Source organism: Bombyx mandarina, chromosome 16 (assembly GCF_030267445.1).
Source record: "Bombyx mandarina strain Sakado chromosome 16, ASM3026744v2".
NCBI lineage: Eukaryota > Metazoa > Arthropoda > Insecta > Lepidoptera > Bombycidae > Bombyx > Bombyx mandarina.
In genome coordinates, this window is record NC_143222.1 from 767,873 (window position 1) to 786,906 (window position 19,034).

At 40.2% G+C, this 19,034-nt stretch overlaps 1 protein-coding gene across 1 annotated transcript; it reads right to left on the reverse strand.

Annotated features, from left to right (window-relative positions):
- Nucleotides 1–444: 444 nt before the first annotated feature.
- LOC114246239 (nose resistant to fluoxetine protein 6) lies at nt 445–13,919 on the reverse strand. Its single transcript, XM_089733816.1, has 13 exons — nt 13,613–13,919; nt 8,914–9,050; nt 8,205–8,335; nt 7,135–7,307; nt 6,434–6,545; nt 6,116–6,203; nt 5,733–5,908; nt 4,541–4,726; nt 3,746–3,925; nt 3,150–3,297; nt 2,510–2,687; nt 1,369–1,511; nt 445–883 (listed from the first exon to the last, which is right to left on the reverse strand). The coding sequence occupies exons 1-13, from the start codon at nt 13,671–13,673 to the stop codon at nt 776–778; spliced, it is 1,821 nt and encodes a 606-aa protein (XP_089589942.1). The 5' UTR covers nt 13,674–13,919; the 3' UTR covers nt 445–775.
- Nucleotides 13,920–19,034: the final 5,115 nt, after the last annotated feature.

The window sequence follows — 19,034 nt, forward strand, 5'->3', positions numbered from 1 at the left end:
ACATACAGCCTAATCTTTAAATTTCTGTTTTTTTATTAAAGAGAGGGAGGGAAAAATTATATGGATGCAGTGAAGTGGAGTTGATATATTGGAGACTGTAATCAATTGGTATGAAATCAAATGAAATGAGATGATATTGGATGAAATAAAGTCTCAGTTCTACCCTTCTTCGCGATCTTGTATCCTCAATCATGCTTTGCACTACAAGGCATGTAAAAACCACACGGCAAATCACCGTTACGGTGGACCAACTAAACGGTCCTGTTAACTAGTGCACAAGAAAGATCACAGTACATGAGAAATGACGACGTCTTGTGAAAGACACCATCACCCACACCATGACCACGATCACTCTCACTCAGTCGCCTCACTCATCTACGAATGCATAATAAATAGATAATACTTGATAGGGTAGGGTAGGAAGCAGGAAAGTAAAAGTACACGTAAGTACAGAGATTTATATTTTCACAAAATATTTTACTCATTGTGATTTAATCAAGCTCGAGCTGTCGCGGTCGGCACTGGTTTGGCAGTGCCTCTGGAATGACTGATGTCCATGAGCAAAGGTAATGATTCAGTCACGAGGGCTCTGTAACCACGCTCGGCAATTACGTGCGAAGTATCGTCGTACTGTTTGATATTTTTATTAAAGACCAACAATTTCAACTTCAAAATTCAACAGAAAAACGTTATTCATCACTATCTTATAATTTGAAGACCTAGGTTGTTTTCTGGGCAAAACTTTAATAGATATAAAATGATGTTACAGCTAGTGTTATGAAAAAATGACCCGTAGAAATCTGTGTATTGGCAGCTCCACGAACAAATGCAGCGGCACTGATATCATGTAGGTCAACACAATCGTGCACAGCCAATATCCGCCCTGGAAAAAAAAAACCTGTTGTAAACCTTGAGTCCTTTAGACGATTTAGCAGATAAGAATGTGAAGGTGCCGCTCACTCGTGCCAAGTGGCAATCATAGTCGATGTACAGGGAATGGATAGTATACTACAGCTATTAAGTCTTCGATCAGATGGACCTTAATGAATAGAGCTAGTTATTTTTCGTTCTTCCATGACTTTCGTTCAAAAATCGTTAAACAAGTGCAGCTTTGGTCATATCGAGCGAACTCTTTAGCGATTACTTCTCATCAGTGATCGGTCAAGTCCTATCCTCATACCCGTCCACTCGACGTTCTAATTACAACTCGAGTTCACCAGTGTTCATTGGTTCAATTATTTGTGTCGCGATCCAATTGCGCGTTCCAGTTTAAGAGGAAATTGGTGGTGGTATTTTCCGAGTGGACAGGACACTGAAAGTTGCCGAACACTAAATGGGCCGGTAGCTTCGCTGTCTCTCTGTACTTACAATATTAATGATGGAGAGCGGCGCGAGGAAGTCGAGGCTGCCCACCAGCGTGAGCGACGTCAGCCAGTGCACCAAGTACGCCGTCAGGGACATGCGCCCCAATATCTCCCAGCCGCGCCACGACAAAAACTTCCAGTAGAGACCTTAAACATTAGACTGCGTTAGGAGCTTTTTTTTTTTTATTGCTTAGATGGATGGACGAGCTCACAGCCCACCTGATGTTAAGTGGTTACTGGAGCCCATAGACATTTACAACGTAAATGCGCCACCCACCGCGAGATATAAGTTCTAAGGTCTCAGTATAGTTACAACGGCTACCCCACCCTTCGAACCGAAACGCATTACTGCTTCACGGCGGAAATAGGCGGGGTGGTGGTACCTACCCGTGCGGACTCCCAAGAGGTCCTACCACCAATGATTACGCAAATTATAATTTTGCGGGTTTGATTTTTATTACACGATGTTATTCCTTCACCGTGGAAGTCAATCGTGAACATTTGTTGAGTACGTATTTCATTAGAAAAATTGGTACCCGCCTGCGGGATTCGAACACCGGTGCCTCGCTTCATACGAATGCACCGGACGTCTTATCCTTTAGGCCACGACGACTTCAGTGGCCACCCGCACAGCTCGCTAGCAGTGTTTTAGAGGACGATGATATTGACGTTGAAAACCGTTCATCTTGCTTTTTTTTTTATTGCTTAGATGGGTGGACGAGCTCACAGCCCACCTGGTGTTAAGTGGTTACTGGAGCCCCTAGACATCTACAACGTAAATGCGCCACCCACCTTGAAGTATAAGTTCAAGTATAGTTACAACGGCTGCCCCACCCTTCAAACCGAACTTTTGGAGCAAGACTTTTCTCATACAGAATTCAACGTCATCCTGCTTTCTCCTCGACCTTCCGCAATGCAGGTGCTTGTGGTGATACATAGAGAACTCGATAAAAATCGGACCAAGGTGATGGAAGCTTCTCATGCACAGTTAATCTCATTTCCTCCCAAGACTTAAGAGTACTACGTCGTTTACGTTTGCGAGATTAACAATTAAATAAAGTTCTTGAAAAGGCAATGAATGACCTCTTGATGTCATTTTTCCCCTGTTCATTTGCTCTCACTAGCAATAAAACCATTATACTCACTATCAAACTTGTTTATGAAACCGAATATAGCAAAAGCGACGATGGAGCAGAATATCGGGCGGTCGAACGTCGCGTACAGAGCGGAGAGCACAGGGTCTGTGGAGTTCTTCATCCAGTACCCAGCCTGGACCCACCCGAGCATTAGCGGCACAGAGAGACGGTACAAGATGCGGGCTATCTGTAAATGTTTAAATGAGAGGTGGGTGAGCTGCGCCCCACCAGGTGTAATCGTGTGACGACATGATTCAAGTTTGAGACCTGTCCCATCAATATCCTTTTTTTTATTATTTGCCTATTTCTGCCGTGAAGCAGTATGTAATGTATGGTTTGAAGGGTGGGGCAGCCGTTGTAACTGTACTGAGACCTTAGAACTTATATCTCAAGGTGGGTGGCGCATTTACGTCGTAGATGTCTATGGGCTCCAGTAACCATTTAACACCAGGTGGGCTGTGAGCTCGTCCACCCATCTAACCAATAAAAAATAAATATAAAAAAAATGTTAAAGTATTCTATTATGATTTCGTTTGCACGTTACATAAAATGTCTTCGAGTGCCCAATTTCGATAGTCTCTTCATAATGTTTGTATGGGATGCTGGCACGGAGGACACTCCCAGTGCAGGTCAACAAGGAGGAGCTCACCAGACTGTCACCGGGCTTGCGGCCCCCCCAGTCCGCGGCGTGCACGTGGGCCAGCAGGGCGCCCAGCAGCGCGGCGGGCAGCGCGTCCCAGGGCGCCACGTACAGCCACTTGAACGATCTCTCGCTCTCGAACTGGACCCGGATGTACCTGAGCGTATTCAAAATGAGAAAATGACTCCTGAGCACGTACCACTGTAGATATGGTCGCTGTACCTTACTCCGACATCTTAATTATATTTCAGCACGCTAGTTATTAGTATGTAATTACCACAGACCATAGAAACACAACAATACTGTGTTTCTATAATCTGTGGTAATTACCTACTATGATCAGCCCAGAAACCGTACATATTTTAAATATTTGCCTCTATATTATGATGCCCATCGCAAACTTTTGATTGACATCCTTCGATTGTCGACATGCATTTATTGCTATTGGAACCGGTCACATTTTGCTGTGTCAGGAATCTTCCCTGTAGCGCCGAGCACAACTGTATGCAGAGCCACGCCGCGCTTATCATAAAAACTTTCAATCTCTAGTCAGTAGGTAGTTAGTAGGTAGGCGGACGGAGTTCCTAATCAACAGTAGGACTTACTCAGGAAACATGAGTGTGGCTATCGACCGAAGCTCGAAGTGATAGATGGCGGCGAAATTGGCCCCGACCGCGACCGCCAGCAGCGCCCCGAGCGCGAGCAGTGCACGCCGCGTGTTGCGGCCCAGAGACAGCACCACCGCGCAGCACACCACGTGCAGCTGCATGTCTACCGTCAGGAACCTGGACACGATGCGGATACTATTCATTATAGTCTAAATTCAAGAACTTTTGTTGATTTCTCGCCATAAATGTAATGGACTCTGCGGTCCTCCGGCGGTGCGCTCAAATCTAAGCTATGTTGATACCTTGTCTGTTTTTGTTAATACTGGCTAGATAAATGAACGAGTTCACGGCCCACCCGGTCTTAAGTGGTTACTGAAGCCCGCAGAAATCACAATGTCAATGGAGACACTCACTACTCACCTTGAGCGTCGAATTCGAAATCTCAATTCTATTGTATGACGGTTGTCTCACGTATGGCTGCTTCGCAGAGAAACTGGCCAGAATAGTGGCACCTACTCGTGTGGTCTCCCAATACGTACCATTTATTAGAAAAAATACAGAGGATTCTTTACTTCTATGAACGTTTTATAAAAAAATTCAATCGGCCCGTTTCAACTTAAATGAGTTCACTTTTCTCCAGTAGCCGGTGGTGTGCTATTGTTCGGCGTCATGCATACTTCACTACACATACAATGAGACCTTACGAGTTCAACTGAAGCCCTACAGGGTATTCGAGCAGTTGGCCCACTGCTAAACGCGGTGTCGGCATGATGCTGTCCGTGTCATATTTACCAAGTGTGTATCAGGCATCGATCGTCAGGCCAGACAAAGTTACTAATGTAGAGGAGATGCGTCCACCACTTGCGCCGACAGAGGTCGCGCTCGCGCCCCACCAGCGGCGCCCACTGGGGTCCGTCCCCCCACCGCACCCACCACGTCGCCGTGACCCCTAGCACGAACAGGTACAGAGGGCTTATACTGAAACGGAAATACATAATTATAATTCACTACTTTTTGCCCGCGTCTCCGTCCGCGTGGAATAGTTACTTTGGCATAACGCTAAATTTTACTCCCCATTTCATTTACGTAGTGTGAAAATATTTTTGAATTATAGAATGTTAAAGAGCTATTTAAACCCCTATTTTGAAACATTATTTATTGGTTCTCTACTTGTATTGGTCTTACCGTGATGTTATCTAGCCTAATCCAAAATGGCAATACTAATGATACGTATTGCATATCCAATCTAATTTAAGAAATCAATAAATTTATTACAGCTCTTAAATACGTGGACACAAATCAGTAAAGTTCCTAATTACTAACTAATCAACGAACTAATGACAGTCGACACAACACGGAAAACACATCCGCTCGCGTGAACGCTGCGCAAGAAGATATCGATAGAGAAAGACTTGGTTAAGGATGGATGACTGGTGGCCCGAAGGCTTTTCCAACTTAGCCAGGACAGTGGGCGAGCGCGGGCTCAGGCAGCCGCGTGGCGGCTACCAGTTGCATGAGCGCCCCCAAACCAGATCTAACAGCTTAAGTGCAGCTACTTCGCGAATTCATCTGGTGTCGTATCGGAATCGCGACCCGCTGAGAGAGTGCGGCGAGAAACTTAGCGGGCTGATACTATAGCCTAAGTTTCACGTCGAACTGTTTAACGAGTTTGGTGACCCATGTGATGCCTGCTCAGAGTCTGTGTCGCTGCTTCCGCGAATATCACGTTCGCATGAGTCATGATGGGGCAACCCAGAGTCTAGTCTCGAACCTGCTGCTATGTGCCTGCGCTGGGCCGAGCATCGGTGGTGGGGAGTTCAGGTACATCAGCTGTTCCAAACCCTAACCACTAGAAGTGTTCTACGGTAGGAAGCGGCTGTTCTCCCGGCATCACTGTTTCGTCGAGATGACGATGACCACTCTCCACTCGATGCAGGCTGCACGTTGAAGTAGAAATAGGATCAAGGCTTATTGATTGCCTCACCGGATGTACCGATGCACCAAAATTTTCGGCAGTAAACGAACGTTGAGCTTTTCTTTCGGATTTTTGTCTTCAGAAATTAGCAGGCTGTACGTCAGAAGAAAGCTGGACGCCAGGACGAAGGTGTGGACTACGCACGTTCCATTCTGCAGGTACGCTGACGCCGGGTGGTGGCTGTTCTGCGGACAGAAATATTCAAGATCTGTAGCTTCACATTTACTTCTCTTGGGAGCTAATCTCTATCCCGAACATAACGTACGTCGTGCTCACGAGAGATTCACAGGACGAAGTGTGACTGCTCGTAGCTGGGCCTCACTACTGCACCGGTGGATGCTCTTTCTCTAGTCTGCCTAAACCATTGAAACCGGAAAATCGTTCTAGCCTACCTTTTCTAAGAAGTGTGGGTTGAGAAGGTAGGTCATGTGGAAGGCCATCACTGTGTGCGCCAGCATGATGCACACCAGTGTCAAGGTTCTGGAACATACAGACGCCGATATCACTTACCGCCCTGTATCGCATGCGCAGTTTCTGTCTTATTTTAAATTAAAACCTTTAAATTCACACGGTAATTAATTGCATTAAACTCATTTATCGCATTTTTATTACTCGAGATACCGGTCGAGAAATTTTCAGGTAACAATACAGTCAGGTTTTCAGTCTTGGAAATATTTAAATTAATGTCAAATCAATTAGAGCGAGCTTACTTTATGCCATGAAGTGGCTTCAGCGCTGCAAGTTTCTGGTCTCCGTCAGCGTAGTCGGCGGTCAGGCGGTTCCAATTAGAGATCAGAGACCAAGTGATGAGATACCGATTTGCTGTGAATTATGAAAGATTAGTGCACTGACTAATTTAGCGTCAAAACATTTGGTTAAGTATGTGCTATATATCTACGTTATTTCGAATCATTTTCCCTGTCGGGTCACCGAAGTACTTAAGTTACTTATTTTTATACCGAAGTCTTAGTAATATGATTTAAAAATGTATCAAGAGATGTACGTTTTTACCAATGGCGTTAAAATGAATATACGACGTTTGTTGTCGAAGTCCAACTACACCGAATTAATTATTTTAATATTAAAAACGATTGAAAAATTACCGAACAGATTTAACCTTGTACGTATTAGAAGTAATCTGATGAATAATTTTGCTTGTGTTTATTCACTGCCTTCGCACAGGGTCGCACGACTCTTAATCTCTAATTCAAACGTCGACCGGGCGGTCAGTGATGGGCGATTGTCAGATTCAATAACTAATTGTTCTGTTCGTAAATTGATAACACGATCGATTGTTAGACCAAAACAGTAATGTACTTAATGCTTCATTTAAACCAGACGCGTCTTTGTCAGCTCGCAGCCTGTTCGAGTCCGTGGAGTAAAATCTATTTGTGCATTTTGGTTGACTTACGTTTGTCATTTTGATTTCTGAAGTAGTCATAAGCTGTGGCAATAAAATTCAACAAGACTAAGGCGGCGGCTGCGGTAGCCACGGTGACGTCGACGGAGTCTGGCGCCGTCTGCGAGCTTCTGGATCTGCAGTACACCAACTTTCTCAGCTTCGAATCTAGGCCGTACCGTTCCCTGAAATTTAACACGATCATCACAGTAGGCGGCAGCTTTCACAACCTGAATAATAGTAGGGTTTTTTTCAAGAGTATTTTTGTAGTATTCAACTACTTTACAAGATACTTTAGTGCACCCATTTTTTTCCTACCTGGCCTAAGAGGCTATCTCAGCTACGTCCAGACGGGTAGATGAGCTCTTGGGCTCAACCTGAGTGAACTTGCTAACACTAGCCTAGCAAGAGCAGTGCTTCGTAGAATCTACCACCGGATCGGAATCGCGACCCACTGAAAAGATCCGGCGAGAAACTCAGTGGGCTGTGTCTGTGGGCGTGTTGACCGTGCGGCAACCTTCTTTCAACAGCTACGTTTAATTTATATGAGCGGGAGTCAGAGCCGACATTGGAGAAAACTAACACAAGATATCGGCTGCATAAATTTGTGAGTTAAAGTTTTTATTGAATAGAATTTAGCATAGTCCTATAGACGTGATTAACCTATTATACACAAACACTGATGAGGCCAGTAGGAATATCAAAAGCTAGACTAGACTAGACTAGAACTCTGGCGAGTGTGTCATATTGCGTGAATACTGATGAATGTGACTCCGATGCAAGTAAGCGTTTTAGTATATAAAGTGATTGATGGATTTCTGGTGGGCCGGAGGCCTTTCCAGTTTCACCAGGACAGGTGGACGAGCAACGGCTCAGCCAGGAGGAGTGGGATTTGCTAACAGCTGCCCAAGCGCCTCCGAAGAAGACCTAACAACTCGTAGTACAACAGCGAGTAGCTGCTTTGCGAATGAATCTACTATCGGATCGGAACGGACTTACTGTTAGGCACAGCGGGTATACTTACGGCGCTGTGAGACTCAGAGGAGTCCCGAGTCCCATATGTGTCAATTTAAAATGCTCACCTTGTGTTTTTCTGGACGCATTGCTCGAAGCTTGCCTCTTCTGTGTCGGGTCCGCGCGCGCACCGCGTCGTCACACAGTACGCGCGGTGTATGTGGGAACGATTGAAGTGATATTTATCCGCCGAGTATTTCTAACAAACAATAAAACTAATTAAAAGTGCTTTAGGTGGTTTTATTAGTACTGAGAAACGATCTATGTAAGCACTCCCACGCTCTGAACTCTCTTTCTTTTTCTGTTTATTAAACGATTCAAATTGAAAATTGATTATATTTGTCGCTTGTTGATTCATTAAAAATGGACGGCCACAACTACTTGTTACATCTTCATCTTCTTTGATGTAGTTTTACGAGTACCTAGGTAACTAGTAGGTAGTATCCACATAGTAGTGGTAGTTCATGAATAAAACAGGCTTGCTGTTAATAAAAATATGTAATTTGGTGAGAATATTAAAAGGTTTTCGGGGGAGCCAGAATTATGTAGTCGGATTCCCCGCGGACATTGGCATGCGGCAATGCAAGCCGCTACCTACCGGGAAGAGATATAAAGACTAATTTTAAAGCTCACTTGAAGGGGAAGGACATGATTGTTAGGAGGAAAATTATATTCGGATGGGAGATACATTGTGTTAGCTACGGAGTCAAATATAAATAGCTGGTTTATTGAAGTAAATAGCCACCATATTATTATAGTCCTTTCAAAAATGTTCACCTCGATATATTCTAGCAATGGCTCGTTCTTGTGTGGTAAGAGATCAAATTCTCCCATGCAGTAGACTCCGGAGTTAGACAGACACCTCTCATAGTCATCCAGGTGGAACAGCTGCGGTAAATCATAGAACAGCTCATCTGGGAAGTTATAGGCTCGTTTACTATGTGAAAGCAGAAACAGAAAAACTTATAGGTTACATACAATTTATAGGGGTTTACTGGTGGTAGGACCTCTTGTGAGTCCGCACGGGTAGGTACCACCACCGCGCCTATTTCTGCCGTGAAGCAGTAATGCGTTTCGGTATGAAGGGTGGGGCAGCCGTTGTAACTGTACTTGAGACCTTAGAGCTTATATCTTAAGGTGGGTGGCGCATTTACGTTGTAGATGTCTATGGGCTCCAGTAACCACTTAACACCAGGTGGGCTGTGAAATCGTCCACCTATCTAAGCAATAAAAAATAAAAAAGGGGTACAGGTTCGAGACTTAACAGGCAGAATTATGTTTTCAGTGTTTATGGTATGCAAGATATATACATGTAAATAATGTATTGTTTTCACGAGCTTGCTGCTAGGGCTAGCAGCCCGTTAAGTTTGAGATGTTTAATCATAGGACACGACCCCTTTATCCATCACTCAGATTCATCGATGGTACGCTAATACTGTGTTGCAATAGCTCAGGAACAGCTGGGTAGCCAGGTTGCGAGTTTTTTCGCCTTTGAGCTTTGTTAACGACCCAATACTAGGAGCTGTGAGCTCGTCCACTCATCCTATGCAATGAATTAATAAAAATGTGAGTCTTGCATAATATTTAGGGGCTAAAGTATGAAATTGCCGATTTGTACTGAAAAATTTTAATTTTTTTTTTTTTCATTTAACATTATTTACGTAATCAAAATATCTACCATTATTTGCTATCATATAATAGGAAGGTCATTTATGCCTCTATATTCTACAAACTGTGTGAAAGCATATTGTACTGCCTCCTGGGAAGAAACATTTTTATCACGTAGAAAAATGTCCAAATCACGAAAAAAATGGTAGTCCGTTGGAGCAATGTCTGGCGAATACGGAGGATGACGAATGGTTTCTAATTGCAGTTTCTGTAGAGTTAAAACGGTTTCTCGTGCATATTCATGAGTCGGGGCTGTTTCACTGCAAGTTTTGCTATCATTGTTCGGAGTTAGGCACGGTAGACATCTACTTTTATTGCTTGACCAGATCGGAGAAAGCTATAGTGAATAACACTACGCTGAGACCACCAAACAGTTACCATTACCTTTTTATTGGTAAGCTTTGCTTTAGGACACTATTGCGGCGTTTGACCTAGGGTCAGCCATTGCATTTTTCGCTTACAGTTATCGTAAAGAATCCACTTTTTATAACATGTCACAATTCGATCCAATATTCCTTCATTTCTGTATCGATTCAACAAGACAACACAAGTTTCAACACGCGTTTCTTTCTGCAGATCAGTCAAATCATGAGGCACCCATTTTTCATATTTTTTATTTTATTGATTTGACGCAAATGAGTCAATATTGTTGGTAAGGTAACGTTAAACCATGCCGCTAATTCCTGGGTAGTTTGGCTCGAATCTGCTTCCACCATCTCTTTCAATTCATTGTTATTCACATGTGTGGGCGGTCTTCTACGTAGTTCGTTCTTCAAATAAAAATTTCCATCACGAAAGCGTTAAAACCAAAATCGTACGATGCGTTCATTAGCAGTCTTCTCTCCGAACGCAACATTGATATTGTGAGCTGTTTCTGCAGCGTTAGTTCCGCGTCGGAACTCGTATTCAAAAATCACTCGATTTTTCTAAGTATCAATCTTTCTTGTCTAAGCCGAATAAAAAAAACATCTGAAAGTCGATAGTCGAATATTGCACATTTTTTAAAAGAAGAACCTCATAGGTACCATTTGAAAAAGTTTTACTCTAAAATCTCAAACCATGAAGGTTCTATTTCAATTCGAAGTACCTATTACAATATAACGGCAATTTCATACTTATTTAACAAATACCTAGACGCAGGATAAAATAAACATTAGACATTCGATCATTTAGTACAAAAGTACATGATAAATACAATAAAAAAATATCGGCATAATTTTTTTCTAAGACAAAAACGAAATCACTAAATTTAGAATACAATGAGTTCCTCCTTGAAGTGGATGTAACAAACAAAACTTTTAATTAATTCGATTGACGTCATTATAATAAGAAGCTGAAACAAAAACATACATTATGAGTTTTTTTTGTCGCGACCGTGTGAAGTTTTTAGTAATTAATTATTAATTAGGTTTAGGTGATGTTTGCCTATTTATATCCGTTTGGTGCATTTTGTACTGTAATGAGTACTAGGCTGCACTAAAAGTATCGGGAATTGAATATTTCCACTGTTCCTGTCATATTAAAATCTTTTTAATTGAAAACTCCTTGGTTTTAAAAATCGAATACCATTTATTTATTTAAAAAAAGATTCTCGGTCTTGTCACGAGGTTTTGTCAAACTTGTTTAGTCGTTGAGAAAATGGAATTGACTCGAGAAAATTCAAGAGCGATGATTTATTATGACTTTCGAAGTGGTTTAACACAAAAACAGTGTGTTGACCGGATGATTTCTGCATTTGGTGATGAAGCCCCATCCAAAACCACAATTTATCGCTGGTTTGCTGAGTTTCAACGTGGACGTGTCAAGCTCAGTGATGATCCCCGTTAAGGTCGTCCAAAAACTGCAGTCACCCAAGAAAACGTTGATGCTGTGCGTAAGCTGATTGAGGAAGATCGACATGTGACATACCGCGAAATTCAGGCAACTTTAGACTTTGGCGTGAGTCACGAGTTTGGGTGTTCGAAAATGAGTTAAAGCCAACAAAAATTGTTCGTTCACGGAGTGTTGCAAAAAAAATGGTGGCCACGTTTGTCTCCAAAACCGGCCACGTTACGCCTATTTCTCTTGAGGGACAAAGAACGGTTAATGCAGAATGGTATGCTAGCATTTGTTTGCCACAGGTCGTTTCTGAACTCCGTAAAGAGAACTGCAACCGCCGCATCATCCTCCATCACGACAATGCGAGTTCTCACACCGCGCACAGAACAAAAGAGTTTTTAGAGCAAGAAAACATAGAATTATTAGACCATCCGCCGTACAGCCCCGACCTAAGCCCTAATGATTTCTATACTTTCCCTAAAATAAAGAATAAATTGCGTGGACAGAGATTTTCATCACCTGAAGAAGCTGTGGACGCCTACAAAACGGCAATTTTGGAGACCCCAACTTCCGAATGGGATGGTTGCTTCAATGATTGGTTCCATCGTATGGAAAAATGTGTCAAATTTCGCGGAGAATACTTCGAAAAGCAATAAATACATTTTTAAATAGTAATGTTGTGTCACTTCGTTAATTCCCGAAATTGTCAGTGCCGCCCTCGTAGTTACTGCCTTCAGCATAGGTAGGAAAAAAAAAGGAAAAAAACAGGCTATCCTTGAGAGGCTATTTCAGCTTCGCCCTAACGTTTGTAGGTGAGGTCACGGGGCTCAAACCGGAGTGTTGCTAACACTAACCCTAGCAAGAGTAGTGCTTCGCAGAATCTACCACCGGATCGGGAACGCGACCCACTGAGAAGATCCGGCGAGAAACTCAGTGGGCTGTGTCTATGGGTTAATTCGCTCATCGAGCCCTTATTATTATATATCGAGTATCAATATCGGATATTGAATCTATATATTTTCTGAATCTATATATTGATGGATGCTAGTAGATTTTCTCGATTCATGATATTTGAGATTTGAAACGATACGCTGATATAATATCCTAGTAGATATAGATTTAAGTCAACGTTATACGGTTGGTTTTCTGATATCAATTTATAATATGATTTTAAAGTAATAAAAAGAACATGAAAATAAAAATATCAAAAAAACTTTCCTTCATGCTTTTATCAGGCTTAGGACTGGCTACATTATTTTCAGTTTTTAGTATTTTGTGTCTTAATTTAAAATTACAAAATATACCAAAAGAGTGTAGATTTCAAAAGTTTAATACAAACACAAGAAATAAACTCAATTATTTGGAATCAACTAAAAATAGAAAAATGTGTACTTTAAAAATCAAACACAAAAAACTTTTAAGTATTTATAAACACTTGTCCAAAAATTCTAGTTCAAGGTCAAAGCGCGTGAAATTAAATTCTACGATGCAAATAGGCTATACTGCATTCAAGTTAGGGTCGAAATTTGAAACTTCTTTCCTAAATTGTATGCTGCTGATACGCTAAGAATAATCCACAGACATATGGACTTAAATATAAGGTTTACAATTGTATGGATAATGCCTGTTTCTGTTTCATTCATCACATGATATCCCTATCGTGCGCTCACTCACTCTGGCCGATTCGATACGAACCAAACGAATATTGCAGATATTCACGAATCGGTACGATATGCCGATGCAGGATGCACATCACATCGAGCAATATCGTGTATCGGCTGATATCGATATATAGATTTCGTGCGGGGCGATATCGGATTCAACGATATTGCTGCGATATATAGATATTGAATCTAGATACGATTTATATCACCCACTCCTACCGGCTAGGAGGTTTCTGTCGCGAAGTTATTGCGTGTAACGGTTCAAAGGGCACCATAACACCAGCGAACACGTCAGGATGTGAATAGATAACAAACGAGACCCTTACCTTCAACAGTGGCAGCTCCTAGACCAGTAATTAAAACAGTGAAAAGGAATCGGCCCAGCATCACTTTTCATCTAACTATTAAGCAATTTTACAATTTTATATAGCTCTTCAGATGGATTCTTTCGAATCTTATTGATTCAATTTACATTAATTAATTGTCGCTATTAAGTATTAACAATAGTTATGGAAAGTTTTACAAATTAATAATAACATGTAAATGGTGTTGAACTCTTTTATCTGATAATATTATAATAATTATATTAAAAAAAACATAGTATTGAGAATCGATCGTTGAGAAGCCGAACGAAGGAATGATGCTCGAGCCTGCTCTGCTAATATTTATAAACATCACACTGCGCGTAATTTGGATATTTCAATCGAGTACTCGAAAAAATTATGAAAACCTTATAAGATATTTTTGTTGCATGCGGACTTTTTATTTAATATAATAAATAAGTAACCGGAAACACGTCACGCACGCTCGTCCAGCCCCAAATTAGGATACTCTGTGTCATGGGTACCAGAGATTGATATACATACTCATTTATGTTTAAATGTCTACATATATAGATAACTAGCAGCCCGCTCCGGCTCCGCTCGGGTCTTTAACAAAAATTTCCACGATATTTGATGTTGTTTTATTTTTTAAAATAAAATAACACTTATTGCGGCATAACTATAATAGTTAGACATAATATGCTGTCGACACTTTTTGTAAATAATAATGTGTTCTACAAAGTCGTAGTACATTATTTTATTCTATCATCAATAGTTTTCGCAGGGCACGCGATGTAAAGAATATTTTAGGTAATTTTTTTTCACCTTGGGTTACATTATTGGAGTTTTAGTAAGGATTCCTTAAATTTTTTCCAAAAAGATTATCTGTCACTCGGGAAAGAATTTTTCAAATCGGTTCAGTAGTTTCAGAGCCGATTCAATACAAACAAACAAACAAATCTTTCCTCTTTATAATATTAGTATAGATAAACACCCAGACACAGAGCAAGCAAACAAGTTCATCACAAGAATGTTTGCCTGCGGGAATCGAACTCACGACCCTCGTCGCAACGGTCAGGGGCGTTACTGCGTCACCGAGTGAATTTAATTTATTAAATTTTAATTAGTCTCTAGTATAACTTATCGCATTCGGATAAACTGCATTCTTTATCCGAATTTCAGCCACGGAGCATGAGCGGAGAAGTATTATACGATTGAAACTGATCTCATGTCCCGAGGTCGGAGGCGGTATACCCATAGCTACATCTGTGGGCTCTGGTAACCATTTATCTAATGATTAATAATATAAAAATTGAAATGTTTGGGTGGCCGAATCCTGAATTCACTGTAAAGGGTTTTGGTTCTCCGTGTTTTGTATCATTCCACAGAACGTCCTCACAAAGAGTGCTTTCAGTACCTAATTGCTTTAGACCAGGGGTTCCCAAACTTATTTTGTCTACTGCTCACTTTGAGAATAAACTATTTTTAGCGCCCCTATTTTATCACCTACTTAAATACTACTATAGCGAGAGCTCAATCGGTATCTAAGAGTCCTCCTAGATAAAATTACAAATCGTCTCCGGAGCTTCTTCACAGTGCCCCCAATTTTTTTCTGGGTCTCTTACCCTTTAGGCCTGCAGCGCCACCAAGGGAGCGTTATCGGCCACTTTGGGAAAGGCTGCTTTAGATATCTCATTCTTTTTTTTTTACCATCGCACCACCCGCCGCCCAGCACCGGTAGCAACAAGCAAATCGGAGTTCCTTCTATGATCATTTCAAATGCTCAGCAATTAATCCTAGGTATTTAAGCAGTAATAAATAGCTTCGTAGATTGCTGTTATGTTTTAACATTGATGTTAACATGTTATTATTGTCATTTGTGTAATTTATGATTTTCTCCATGACTTTCGACCTCCTTTGTCTGGTGACAATGGTGGTTTTTTCAACGGATACGTCATTTACTTTTCCATAAAGTTATTGTGATTTGCTTCTTGTTTATTTAAGTAAGTCATTACGTTTTACGTAAGATGTTTTTTTTTTCGGTTTCGTTTAAAATCCGGCCACGTTTGCAAACATGTAATAATTAAAATCGATTTTATGGTTTTATCTAGCGTTTTAAAAGACGTCGATTGGAAACGTCGGAAGTAATATAATATTGATAATAAAAAATAGTAAGGTACTTAATTCGGTTTCAATTCCGCTCATAAACGCGTACTTATTTAACACAGCCTTTGATTATATACACGATATAATCAAAGAACACAGCCATGTTCATAGTTGAATTGCGGTCAGCATTCTTTTTGCTTTGCTTCGTGTCAGTCAATCATTTTTTTAGTGATTAATTACGATATTTTTGATTAGAATTTGTACTAAACTTATTATAGTAAACCACAGGGTTTACTACAATAAACGCAGTGCGGTATCCCAAATACTCTGGATCAAGTGTTTTCGGTTTTCAAGCAGTAATTTTATTTATAAATTTCAACATCGTACAATACAATACTGATACATCAACACAAGCGCATAAACGCTGCTTTTTGCATGGCGCTTCCGACCTTTTAGACGAAACGGCGAAGGAAAAAGTTTACCAGTGATTGTGAGCTGTAGCTGCGCTGGATTTGTGAATCAACTGAGTTCTCATTTAAATGGACATTAAGCTTGTTTACCTAAGCAGCTGTTTGCAATGAGTTAGTCAAAATGCGCACGTTATCCTAATATTTTGAAATTAATACGTGAAGCAAAAACTTTGTACCCCTTTTTACGGAAATTGCGCGAACGGAGGAGTATAACATTTCCCACATTTATACAGAGTATAGAGAAGGAGTGCAGAATGCTATTTTTTTTTAAATTAATAATAATAATTCATTAAACCAATAATAAGAACATTACACACACTACCACGTATTTGACACACACAGGCATGCATACTATTTGTTTATTGTCAAACTTTTCTTATTGCTTAAAGTGTGTGGTCAAATTGAGAATAGATTAATATTGTTTGTCTTTATTAATATTTGTCTAAAGTGCAGTCTTGGCGATATCTGTGATTGTTGAAGTATAATATAGTCTTTGACAATAGAACCATAATAATGTTCAAACTTATAATTTCAATAAATTATAGTTTCGACTAGGTACTGCGGGACCACTAGTATTTAGAAAAGAGTGTAGTCATTTATGCATTGTTCTCGCTGTGAGGACAAATACCACTATACCTGCATTAATTTTAGTAGGCAAGATTACACCTTTTCTAAAGAGTTGAGGGAAACGTGGGTGTGTCGATCATGTAAGTGCAAGGAGCCGAAGTCCGGTGATAATACAAACCCACCGGTCCGCTGCACTGGAACCTCGACGTAAAGACAGGACTTGGGGTGTGCATCAACCACAGCGCGACGCCCCGGCATTTGAATTCGACAACGTTACCACACGCACGCGACCGCACAGCGGCTGCACCTGTGTCTCTGCTGAAAGTATTCGCGAAATAATAAAACAGGAACTCGATAGAAAGCTCAACTCTCAGCTGAATACCATTCAGTTAAAACTTATAGGCTTCGAGGAATCTCTTGTTGCGAATCGCACACAGAACGATTTACTCAGGGAAGAAAACGAATCACACAGGGCTCTAATTATAGTGCTTCAAAAAGAAAACGAGAAACTTCGATCTACGTCTCAAGATCTGTCTCTTCGCCTGCACGTGCTGGAAAATCTTTCGCGCTCTAACAATTTGGAAGTGCACTGTGTGTACTTAGACCGCCTTTGATTTTTTAAATCGTTTCAATTAATTCGTAATTGGCATCCTCGAAATGTAAACAGCCCATGACCTATCTTGTAGTGGGCAGGCAACTTGATACACAGATCGCCGCAGATATGGCCAGGTTCATTACCAGCCTTACCATAGATAGACCTGTCTGTTACAGTTCTATTGAACGGAGAAACGTTTTCGAGGAGGCCACATGACATGGTGACCGTGATATTGTAAAGATTTAATAATAGATGACCAAATAATCACTCGTGAACATGACAAAATGACTACAATTTTATCAAAATTTAAGTTACAAATCTTAAATCATTCATTTCATGTCATTTTCACTCCTATTTTTTAATTAACAGAATTTATAAAAAGCTAGGCTGTACGGTGTGATACTTTCGTCTTTCCTGTTGGAAAATGGAACTTTAAGTACCATGACATGGGGTAAATTGGGATTCTGGGGTAAATTGGGACAAACCTGCGGAAGATTCTAAAGTACCTGTAGCACGGAATCTACCTAATTTTCTTTAAGGTAATATTTATCAATGTATAGAAGAAAAACCAAGTTAACTATGGAAGTACTAAATATGAGTTAAGTTGGTCCCAAAAATTCATCAAATTAAATTGAAAATAGTGGTTGAAAAGTGCGTTATAAAACAGCTTAAAGAACTTTTCAAAAAAGTAATATTAACGTTGTTTTTTCAATAGGATCACAGTTTATATAAGTTTTTAATACACCTGGAAATACCAAAACAAACGGTAAGTTGCAATATTTTTATTTTAAATACAATATTTCGACAAAATAAAAAATGTATATTTTTTCCTTTCTTTTTGGGGAAAATTGGGACGTATGTGGGGTAATTTGGAACGAGACTGGAAAAATTAGGGACGAGAAAACACAAACTTGGAACGCCAAAAGACAAAATAGGGATGGCTTGTTAGGGCTGTCACTGATTTCTTATAATAGATTTTTTAGCCTATACTATCACTCAATTGCGTGATGTAAAGAAGGTTAATGTGTTTATCAGTTAGTTTATGTAAGTATTATAGATAAAAGAAAAGTATATATATAATTACTTTTTTTTCGCGACATTTACCTTGTAATATCTGCCCGGTCGTATGTCCTTTACAGCAATAAAAAGAAATTAAATTAAAAAGAACTCAAATGAATCAAAACTTTTGTTATTTCAGAATCTATTCACGCGTCGTTGTTGATTAAATGAAATTGTATTATTGCATTTCCAGTCCTTTTGTTTTCTATTTTTTATTCTATTTTATGATTTTGTTTCAGAGTTGTGATTTTTAAGGAAATTAAATAATAATTTTCTAAAATATAACATGCACATACTTTTTTTGATCATTGTATTGTTGATTATCATTCACGTCATATCGCTTCGGAATAGAAATCAGCTTAATTTACACTATGTTGTGTATTGTGCTTAAATTATGGATTGTATTCATCATTTCGGTCCATATAAATAATTGTATGGCATCTACCTACCTACCTATTATATATCGCAGTATTGCGAGCTGACAACCCTTACAAATATCCCAATTTAACCCTTACCCGTGTCAATTTACCCCGGACGCGGGGTAAATTGGGACGGCCATTATTTTACCGATTATTTCTTTAAAATGAATAATTAAAATAATGTAACGGATTTAATCACCTAGGTACGT